Source organism: Geospiza fortis, unplaced genomic scaffold (genome assembly GCF_000277835.1).
Source record: "Geospiza fortis unplaced genomic scaffold, GeoFor_1.0 scaffold408, whole genome shotgun sequence".
In the NCBI taxonomy this organism is placed as follows: Eukaryota; Metazoa; Chordata; class Aves; order Passeriformes; family Thraupidae; genus Geospiza; species Geospiza fortis.
The window spans coordinates 6,010,591-6,022,086 of NW_005054330.1; the positions used below are offsets into that span (position 1 = coordinate 6,010,591).

At 43.9% G+C, this 11,496-nt stretch overlaps 1 protein-coding gene across 1 annotated transcript in view; it reads right to left on the reverse strand.

Moving 5' to 3' along the window:
• Positions 1-120: 120 nt before the first annotated feature.
• The window catches only part of RAB35 (RAB35, member RAS oncogene family), an 11,497-nt gene continuing 121 nt past the window's right edge, over positions 121-11,496 (reverse strand). The window contains exons 2-6 of the mRNA XM_031057485.1: positions 11,115-11,165; positions 10,221-10,344; positions 3,448-3,572; positions 3,236-3,360; positions 121-2,712 (exon numbers count right to left, since the gene is read on the reverse strand). Coding sequence (XP_030913345.1) covers positions 2,584-2,712; positions 3,236-3,360; positions 3,448-3,572; positions 10,221-10,344; positions 11,115-11,165 — 554 coding nt within the window. The 3' untranslated portion in view covers positions 121-2,583. The remainder of the gene's footprint in view (positions 2,713-3,235; positions 3,361-3,447; positions 3,573-10,220; positions 10,345-11,114; positions 11,166-11,496) is intronic.

Consider the following 11,496-nt stretch of genomic DNA (forward strand, 5'->3'; position numbering starts at 1 on the left):
ATGGTTTTTTTAATATCCCCTCTCAGGAAATAACCCTTTACACTCAGCAGCAGAGCTCACTCCTGGCTTGCCACCCCCTCCAGGTGCTGGACAGCAGAGGAAAGAGAGCTTCAAAAAAGATTTGGCAGCTTGTAACCTTTATTTTTAGTTTTTTAAAATTATTTAAAAAGCATAATTAGAAACTTTCATTACAGAAATAATCCTAGCAAACCAGTTAGACATTCCATTGCTCAACATTTAGGAAACTTCACATCAGCACCACTAGAGACACAGTCCCCACCCCTTCCAATTGAACAGTGATGGCAAGAGCAGAGGTAACTGCTCCTCTACAGCCAGCTCTGGGGAAAAAAAAAAAAAAAAATAAATTCCCACTTTAAGCCAGGAAGCTGGACCTGGATTGACAGAATTCCAACCACAGCCACAAAAACGTGGACTCAAAGAGGACCAATTTTTCCATATAAGAGAACACTCCAGGCTTGGGTGCACCATTTCCTCATTTTATTGTATCATTTCCAGTAAATTCAGACATGTTCTTTACTTCTGCCTATATGAAGTTACTCCCTCCTAGATCTGCACACAGCTACCAACAAGATTCCCAAAGTAACACAGCTGGGCCCCTCACTCTGCAGGGGGAACCCCCACAGCACAGCTCCAGGGACTGGCCCAGCTCCTCCCAGCACACACCACATTCCACACCGGAGAGCAGGCAGGAGGGACTGGTGTGACCAAAGCCACCACTTTGCACAGCCTCTCAACAATGATCAGAGCTCACCCCAGCAGCACCATCCCAGCTCACTCCAGTTCTTGGGTTACCAATGCAGGATATGTGAAGAAAAGAGGTGGGTGAAGGCAGCTGGATCCATATCCCAGCACCTGAACCCATTAAAAACCCCACGTGTTGCACATTCATCGTTTGCACTTCGGAAAAAGTCTTTAAAGTGATTGACTGTGATGTGATTGTATGATCAGGGCTCTTACCACAACCTGAAAAATCTAAAAAAATGCAGGCAAAATAAGTGACTAAAATTTAGCCTCTCCTGGAGAAAGGGTGAGGAAGGGAGAGAAGTGGGCTGACTCCAAGCTCATGGACATGGGTGAATTACATCCTACCAAACTAAGGCCAGCAATTCCACAGGGCCACTTACTGGCACATTGAGTATGTTCCCCTTCAAGGCCTTAAAGGAAGTCATACCCTCCATGCCTTTTAAGGTAAAATTATTTTTTAATATTATTTAGGCAATAATTCAGGTGCTGAGCATGTCCTTCCAGCCCAGACATTTGATATTTTAGTTACACACACACTTACACTCTCCACCTTTAACTACATCTATTCAGGCTGAGGAAGTGAGCCCTTGTTTTCCCAGAAAGGCTGACGAGGGCCAGGAAAATGCTGCTGAGCACAGCAAGCCCAGTTTGTTTCCAAGTGTGATCCTCCACCACCACATAACCCAAGCAAGCAAGCTTTCCATTTCTTTGCATTAAACAGCAGTCCTCATTCCTAACTGAAGAATCCTGGGAATGATCCTGCAGCTTTCATATTCAGACATCAATAAGAAGAGCTCGATTTTTTTCATGCCTTTTCTTTCTCAAAAACAAAAGCTTTGCCACCAAAATTCACATTCAAGTTCAGATTGCCTATTTGTGGACAGGGCAACAAGGAGAAGTTTGGGGTTTTTGGCAGAATCACATGATTTTTGTTCTTCTCAAAAGAAATGGACCCTCACTTAGAACACTGGCAGAACCAGAAGCAGAGGTCAAAGTTGTTAAACTTTGCTTTAAAAAAAAAAAGGTTTTATCCAAACAAATCCCACTTCTGCAGGTCAGTTTGTTTTCCAGTATCTTGATACAAACTACAGGAGAGCACAGGTACAGCTGGGCTGCAGCACAAGGAGGTGAAACCCAAGGATCCAGCCACAAATCTGGATGATGGCAAGCTGAAATTCCAGGCCCCAGCAGCAGCTCCAGCTGCCAGCCCAGGCGCTGGTGAAACGAAACCCCAGGCTCCAGCAGCAACACCTGCAATCCTGGTACCTAGAAAAACACAGCCTGAGCCCCAGGAAAAGCCAGGAACTCCAGGAGAGCACCAGATGCCAGCCTGGAGCCCAACAGAAATGCAGCTGGAGGCCCCAGGAAAGCAGTCGCTGCCAGCCTGGGGCCAACTCAAATTAAGAACTTTTAAACTTTTTCTTTAAAAAGATGAACTCTGCAGTCCATGATTGGTTGACATTAAGAAGGCAGAAGCCAAAGCGACAACAGAGAGGCGAGGCTGGTTAAAGCAATATACATTATATACAAACTCTTGGGTTAATTAGTCCACTTGGTAGGCAACGTCCTTCTTGTCTACAAGGCGCACTGGAATGAGCAGGGGAGGAGAGGGGGGCAAGATTCCATCCAATACCTTCTTGGCACTGCAGTGGGAAGGTGCCAGCGCCTCTTGATAGAAAACATGGAGAAAAAATAATCTTTAAATAACGGCACAAAACTGAGAAAGTCCTCCCAAAGCCTGCCCCAGTGGAATTGCCCGAGTCTAGCTGGAGGGGCTGATCTGTCTGAGAGCAGAGTCTCTGCAGCAGGGAAGGGGCATTAGCAGCACCGCTTCTTCCTTTTACTGTTCTTCGTTAGCTTCACCACATCGTTCTGTTGCTGCTGTTGCTGCTTTGCTAAGTTTTCTTTCTTTGCTCGCAGGACAAGCTCTGTAATGCAATTAAACATCTGCAAGAGAAACAAGCACACTCAGATCACCCCAGAACTCGGGCTGGCTCCTGTGGGGTGCTGCTCCTTGGAAGCCATTCCCCTTTTCTGTATGTTACAAAATGCTTCAGAGACCTTCCCCAACCCACTATGGCCCAAGTGGAAATCCAATACCTTTTCCCAACCCACTCCCAAGCTAAACAGTACCTCTCTATCCCTTTTTCCAAACCAATAAATAAAACCAGGGCAGTTTGGCAACTGAGACCAGGAGTGAAGCCTGGGCAGTCTTACCTCCTCCAAGCTTCTCAAGTCTTTCCTGCCTAATACATGAGCACTGTGAAACTACTGAAAATGCAGTGTGGGCTCCTTCACTTTGCTTCCCCAACTCTTCCAAAAACAACTGAATGTCTCTTTTTGACATTTTACCCACTACTTGCAACTCGTACAACTTTTTCTTTCTCAATGAGAAGAATGGAATTTTTATTTCTTCCCACACCATGATCCCTAAATCATTTTATCTCTACTCTTCTGAATATTATATTACCTCTTCCACATTAATATTTTCTTTGGCGCTGGTCTCAAACAACTGGATCTCCATCTGCCCAGCAAATTTATAGGCATCTTCTGTTTCTACCACTTTTCGGTCTGGGTCATCATTCTTATTGCCCACTAAAAAAGGAAAGAGAATAAAAGTCAGTTTGGTATTCCAGCAGGCCAGCCCTCTAAATAAGATGCTGTAACTCCCTAATTACCTACCTAGTATCCTGCAGACATCATCACAGTTTTGATTAATTTCATGCAACCACCGTTTTACATTCACAAAAGATTCTGCGCTCGTTACGTCGTAGACAACAATGACCCCGTGTGTTCCTCTGTAATACCTGTGGGGTACAAAGGACAGCAAATGTTAACTCAGGGCATCACCTTCTCTTCCACTGAGCTTCTACAGGATTCACAACAAATCCTCAAGCTATGGTAATCAAGTGCCCCCATTTTCTCTCCATTGAGACTCATGTAGCTCTTTTATAACAGCTTGATCCAGGCTATTCCTCCAAAGCTACAGGGCTCCCCGCTCATTCACTCTACACAAATACATTTCCAAGTCTAAAGTCCTCTAAAATCTTCCTTGTTCAGGTTGTCAAGATCTTCAAAGATGAATGCTGTCTTCCAGCTACAGGACCAAAGGCAATGGTACCCCCAGCACATCCTCAGAACTGTGATGTGATCCTTGGGGCTGTATAAGCCACATCAAGTTTTTGCAGTAATTCTGTTATCTGTGAACGATCACTTACGGACTAAAATTTCAGCAGATCTCCAAATATATTCAACCTTCAGTCACAGTTCTCTTGAGCTCTCAAAAATTTCTGTCTTGTTGAGCGACTGTGTTCTGATCACACCTTCCTACTCAACAGATCGACTCCATATGTGCATTCAATACACTCTGCTACCTTTAGCCATTAAAAATAAGCTTTATTTCAGTTTATTCCCATTAGTCTTGGGCAACTGGCACCTTTAGAAGGTGATGCACAAGTCTAATATGCAAGAAACATATCTGAATTCAGGTTCCAATATTATCACCTGCACGAAGCTACCAAAGACAGACAGTATGTGCACCACGAAAATGCTAAATAGAAAACCAGCAAGCTCTACCTTCTCAGTTTTCAGCCACAATCACAAGGCTACCAAGTACATTCCCTATGGCAAATTAGGCAGCTGTAACCCAAAAAATAAAAAGTAATTGAAACAGGAAACAGTTAACAGTGAGGTCTTCATCAGGATCCATTTTTTTGTATTATGTGTAGCTTTATTCTTTTTCTTTCATCCTCTTCTCTTTCTTCTGATCAATATTAAAATTTTTAATAAAACAAATTCAATAAACCGGCACACAAAATTGAGGATTTTCCCTTAAACTGTGACAGCATTCCTAGACCTTGCTGTCTTATCACAAGCACTTCTTGCAGTACATCCACTGCACTTCAGAGATGTCCACTGAGACCATTCTGCTCCTCTTTGATTTTTCCAACTCAGCAAACACACCTTTGAACTTCAAAGCTTTGAATCTAACCCAAACACACCTTTGAGAAGATCTCAAAGCTTCAGCTCACTTTGCTACTGAAGTGCTTCAGCAAGTCACTGTCTCTTCCCAACTCCAGCCTCATCACCCTTCTCCAACAGAAGCCACCTGCCTTTATGCACCATCAGACAGACTTGCAGAGGCACAGAGCCCCCCAGAGTCACACACCTTCCTCTCCTGATCCCCTGCAGTGACAGGCCCTGGGTACCAGTGCTCTCCAGGATGCTCTGCAGCAGTAGAACAGTCTGCTCCAACTGGGCACTTGCAGAAGACACTCAAATACTCCTCCCATGCCATGTTTTACCAGTGATTTCTGCTGTGCATTTGCTTCCCTTTGCAAGAACTAACTCAGGTAAGAATTACTTATTCCCAGCCCATAAGAAATCCTGCGCTTTCAAATGTTCTAGTCCATTCACAGTCAGTTCTTTCAACAACTTCAAGACTTGCTACAGCACTGCATTTGTGCTTTGCTTGATTACAACACAACTTTATTCATAACTTGGATCCTTTAGAGGGAAAAGTTCTTCATGGCCTGAATCTACATGTTGCAAAAATAACCCGTCCTCTCCTGATACTGGCATGCCCTGCACACTGCTTTTGATGAATCCTGTTTTATGTGACATCATCAGAAAGGGAAGATCCCCAATCCTACCAACACACTGCATTTCTCCACAGCTGAACAATAAACCAATTATCTTCAAGCTCTCCCATATCATCACCTAATAATCTTTTAATTCAGCAGCCCCCAGGCTGACCTACCACTTCCTCCCCAGCACTGAGCACTGCATTTGCCAAGACAGCCCTTGGAGAAGCGCGGTGGCTCAGCTGCACCTACGCAGAGCTGCTTCTCTCTGCTGTGCACACCGAGCCCAGCCTGGCATCCCTGTCAGCCCAAGCAGGGGCCCAGCAGAGCATCCTGCTGCTCCTACCTTGCCCACGCACCTACATTTTCTCCTGAGCCAAGCACATGATGTCAGGGAGTGGAGAAGGGGCAGCCTGAATGCACCAATCCCACTCCTGACACCTCGTCAGCCCCGCTGCGTGTTGCTCCTGGGATGGGGGCTGTGGGCTGGACCCTGCAGCAGAGACCACCACAGCAATGGGAACCCTGCAGGGGTTTGGAGCTCCTGCCACTGATATTGCCAACCACCTCATCAGAAATAGCTTCCTTTGTGCAAGATAGCAACCCCTGACTCCTGCTGAGTGCCTACCAGCATACACTGCTGCTATTTTTGGAACAGAAAATTGTCTGGCACATCGTTCTAGAAAGGTTGCCAACCCCTCATCTGCACTAAAATATCATTTTCTCTATTGGCTGTCATTACCAAGAGAGATAAACCTGAGAGATAAGACCATGACTACCTGTTGTTCTCAAACTCTTAAGTCCCATAGCACACATTTTTTCTCAAAAAGCTGGTCATGCTATTTTCCATCAGTTGTTAGATGCTCTGCATCCTAGATAACATTTAAGGCTTAACAAGTACAGAGAAGCTTCTCCAACCCCAAATGCAGGACAGTACTAGAAAACAAAATCTAATTTATCCTATCCCATACCTCATCTTCCAGAATGATGCAGTGCAGAATTGCTTTTATAACAGGTTGTGGGCTTTGGCGAGTAGAGAACAGATGGGGTTTTTGGCATTCAGGGAGGAGTAGGTGTAAATTTTGTGCTTTTGGCAACCAAGAGGTAGCTGAGACTTTGACACAAGGGAAAGAATCTCTTATCTCCTTCCCATCCACATTTTTGGGGAAATGGAGACCACAGAAATGAAAGCAGAAGAGACCTGAAGTCCTCAATCTGAGCTTCTCAGTCACAGACTGATGCTGGCTGTCCTCTGCGTGGTGGGAGTGCTCTGCCATGTACTCTGCAAACCCCCAAAGCCAGCATCTGCTGGTGGAAATACCTTCAGAAAATACAGAAAAAAATGTTCTACACCAGTTATTCATGTTAAGAGTATCCATGAAAGTATCCTGCTGAGGTGAAAGACAACCAAACCTCACCTGCGTACACCTTTGGATGCTTGGTGGTAGCCAACAATCTTCCGTGTAGTTGGAAGTCCCAAGACCTAGAGGCTTTACATTTAGCTTAGGTGTGGAAAAGGCTTAAGAAAGCCAACATTTAATTGAAATAAACATCTTACTGCTTGTTCTACCACTAGAATTAGCTGGGGATTACCCAAACTCAACACATCCTACAGCCACCTGCATCCTCTCCTCACATCCCTGAATACAGTCTTGGGAAACACAAGGGAATATTTGCCCTCATTGGGGCACTTACTACTGCAAGAAAGCAGTGAGAAAGCTCTCAGATTCCCTCTAGCAACTGTTTCCCAATATTAACAACTGGAGATATAACAACCAGCTTCATGGAGCACAGCAGTAGCTGAGTCAGATTTAAAAGAGACACTATGTTGGTCCAGTAGGACCCATATGTTGTTTTTTTCAGGAAAACATTTAACTGCCAAATGTGAAAGACAGGGCACTGTTTTTTAATCCAGCTTCTTTGTTCATATTTCATTACTTTGTAGCACACATTTCCTTCCTTTTTTCATTCATCTAGAATTCTAACCATTTCCAGAGACTTCTAATAATCTGGTTTCATACTCATCTTTCTTTCAAGCTCTTGGAAGCACATCTATTGGCAGTCAGACCAGTCTTTTAACTACTAGCCTTTTAGTCATATCTGCTTTACAAGACACAGCAATTGTATCATCTCCAAGATCTTATCCCTCTCTCAAACATGCCATTCCACAGGAAACCATGGCAGAAGGTCCCTCTGCTATCACTATTCATCCTGAGCTGGCATCTGACAGCCATTATGTAAAGCTTGAATCCTAAACCCACAGTCCTGAATCAGGACAAAGTAGTCCTGTCTACAAGAGGAAATCAAGTACAGGGACTGGCTGTTCATGCATTTTAAGTATTCCTGCTAATACAGCTGCATCCTGGCATGCTAAATCCCTGGTGAATTTAAATCAAATTTAATTTGGATGACATTCCATGGCAACCAAATTCACACAGATCAGCCTCTCCTCCCAGAAGGCACCAGCTATCCCAGTATTTCCACATTTAACAGACAATAAAACCAGCTGCCTTTATACTTCCGAGTCTGAAATTTTCTTGAGCTTCTGTAGAATACTCCAGACCAACTTGATTTCTGTTCCTTAACAATTTTATTCTGCTTTTCAGCTTTTGACTGTAGCTATAGTCACGTGAAATCAAACTACTACAACCTTCTAATGTTTCCCAATTTTCCACTATTAACTTCCTACCACCTCTACCATTTTGCAGTTCTAAGTCCACACAGCAGCACTACCAACCTATTACTGTAATTACCAGATGGGCTCTAATTTCAGGCTTGCTTGCCAGGCTTGGCTCAACATCAATCTGAACCCTGCCTTTCACTGTAAAGGGACTCCCTGACCTACTGTAATACTGAAGGAACACCTTTTATATTCTTAACTTCAGTCTAACCCTCAATCTAGTCAAAGACTAGGCAGACTACTAGATCCTGTTGACAGGGCACTCACACTCCACCCATGATTTGATAGCCAAGTCCTTTTGTAAAAACAAGCAAGGTTACTTGATTTGTCAGTTAGTTTAGGATTAATAAATCAGTTACAGTACTACTTTGCCAATTAATTAAAACAAAACAAAACAAAACAAAACAAGCCAGCCAGAACCATTTCTAAAATTTAACTTTTGTAATTGCCTGGTTTTATAGGTGATATGATTAGGAATGCTAGACAGGCACAGCCAACCAACCTAGCAAGAGGAGCCCTCATCCCACTATAATCAGCATTCCCAAAGTGTTTTCTTCAACCCTTCAAATGCACTTGGCACATGAACTTCTTTGCAGAGAATTGCAAAAAATGCAGATCTTTTTCCCTGACCATGGAGTTACCATTCAGTAACTACCAGAGCGCTAAGGCAGAAACCCCAAAAGGTTAGATCCCCCCAAAGTAAAGTATGCCTCACTTGGGTAAAAAGCAATGCAAAAGGAAGTAGCAGCAGAGTTCCAAGAGGTCATGGCACAAATGCCTCAAACCATTCATTATCTATTTGAAATGTTAATGAAGAAAAGAATTTACATAAAACACTGTGCAAGGTCAGATCCAGAGCTATTCCCATTAACAGAAGGAATCCTCCTTTGCTGGTACCCCTGCTCAGGGCTGGACACACCATGGCTTTCTACGCTAGCTGGCATCGGCCCCAGGAGCTAATGCTCGTTCCTGAGCCCGGGGAATCTGCAAACAGGAAGGCCATTTGCTGACTCAGCAGTAATCGGGGCTCTCTGACTCGCCTGTCACAGCTGACAGGGCTGCAGCACTGCACGGCTGCCTCCCCCTCACCACTTCCTTCCCAAAACTGCCTGCAGCGCTCCAACAAGAAGTGATGTCACACACAGGAACCCTACAAGAGGCAACTGAGTTTTTTTCAAGCTAAACACTTAAGAAACAATGAAAGTAACCCAGTAATATCCGTATAGGAGTGCAGAGGAAAGGAAAGGGGCGGCGCACATATCACGGTCAACTTTGCCATTTCTAGACATAACACAGATGTAACCAATCTCATTATTTTCAGGTCTGAGCAAATTAATCAATTCATCAGCTGAAAATTATCCTCCTCTCAAATAAGAGCCAAAGGAGAAGTGAGTCATGAAAGACCAAGTGAAACACATGGATCTTTCAAGAATTATTTTGGTTAAAACCCAAGGAACAAAAGTTCCATTTCCAAGTGCACTTTTCCCTCTTCCCCCCGTGAGCAGTCCACTTTTACTGCAATCAGTTTACAAACACATTTTATTCTTAGTTCCCACCACCGCAGCTCTAGGTGTGGTTTCTTCAGGAACAGGAAAAGCTCTGCACATGCTGTTCAAAAGGACAATGAGTTCGAATCTGAATTCCAACCAAGGAAAAGGTTAATATCATGTGGGCGTCTGCTTCAGCAGAACTCCACATAAAGATAGCTGCTAAAGCATTTGTCCTAAAGGAAAACCAGGAGAAATCCTACTTTTCAATCTTCAAGCCGTTCATTAGTTACATGACACTGACAGAGAGTTTGCACTCTGTGCTTCTGCTGCGCATTCAATCAAAGGACAAACTTGGACAGGCACCGAGACAAGCTGTCTACTACATGCAGTCTGATAACTCCAGTTCTACCAGCAGAGGAATAAGGGAATACCAGCAGAGGAATAAGGGAATACCAGCAGAGGAATAAGACAAAGCCACCACAGAAATGCACAGAAGGGTGAGGAACTCTGAAATCCCAGTTCCAAACCTTGCCAGAATATCACCACCACAGTCAGTTCTGACAGAGCTGAGAGAAGTTTCACTGCACACACCACACAGCTATCATTAGTTAATCAACTGCAACACTTCAATAGCTAAACCCCAAGTCTGGACTATGAGATCCAGACCCAGAGCTGCACAGCACAAAGGCTGATGTTACTCACGTTGATGTAATAGTCCGGAAGCGTTCTTGGCCAGCTGTGTCCCAGATCTGGAGTTTCACCTTCTCTCCATTGATCTCAACTGTCCGGATTTTAAAATCCACTCCAATGGTGGTAATGTAGCTGCCTGGAGGGAAAGCGTGGGTAAGTGAGAACCTAAGGCTTGTTTATTTTGGATGTCCCAAAGCACACTTCTTGAACACTACTTGGCAGCAGCTCTCAGACTGGACAGGAGAACAAGGTTCCCCAATCTGCTTACTGTTTAAAATGCTTTATATCATGCTGTACTACATATTTTTGTCTGTACCTAACAGCTTTTCTTCCTAGCCATAAAACCACTTCTCCCATGCCACCTTTAAAATTTAAAAGCTCGGTGTTACAAAATAAAATTATTATTTTTCTATCCCATTGATCAAGAGTATGCACCCAGATAACTCAAGAAACAGACAGTAACTATGAAAGCATTTCACTTGTGAAAATTTTGAGACAATACTTTGCTTTAAATACTTGTGGAAACACTTATTTTGAATACAATCCTTATTTTGAATACTCCGTTCTAGGAGTTTCCTCCCAATAAACTGGTTATATCACAAATGTAAGTGGTTTACCACAATACTCAATCAATCTAAATCCCAAATGGCTAATAGGAAGTCTGCAGAGTATAGCACAACCTAAACCACCCAAGCTGTTTCTGGAACCACCTCAGTATTTCAATACTCAGGGACTTCCAGCTGCAAGTGAAGATCAGGCAGGACGGCCTGTACAGGCTTATACCAAGAGGTGCAAAGTTAAAAGATGATGTATTCCCAGCACAGCTATCAGTGGGCAAGCACAGATTCCTTACAACCAGCAGCAAACCTAGAGCATTTCACTTACTGAAGGAAACAAACCACTCACCTGAGAAGGTATTATCTGCAAAACGCAACAGCAAACTGCTCTTGCCCACACCTACAACAAACAAACACAGCAAATCTTTCAACACAGTCATCCCGGGGGGCAGGGAACATAACAATGTTATCCATGCATTGCATAAAAATCAGCGCATCATTTAGTACCATCCACCTTAACTATTCATATCCACACTCTCCTTGGAGATTTGACCAAGCACAGTCACCCCAAGACTCAGGATGCTCCTGGTAGCAGTGCAGGGAGAGGGGACTTGTGCCCTCCCTCCTCCAGCCCTCAGCAAACCCTCCAACAGCAGCTTCTGAACTGTGGTCAGTTCAAGAGGTCAGAGAATAATAACTAAAAGCAAATTCACAATCAGTAGGCTTACATC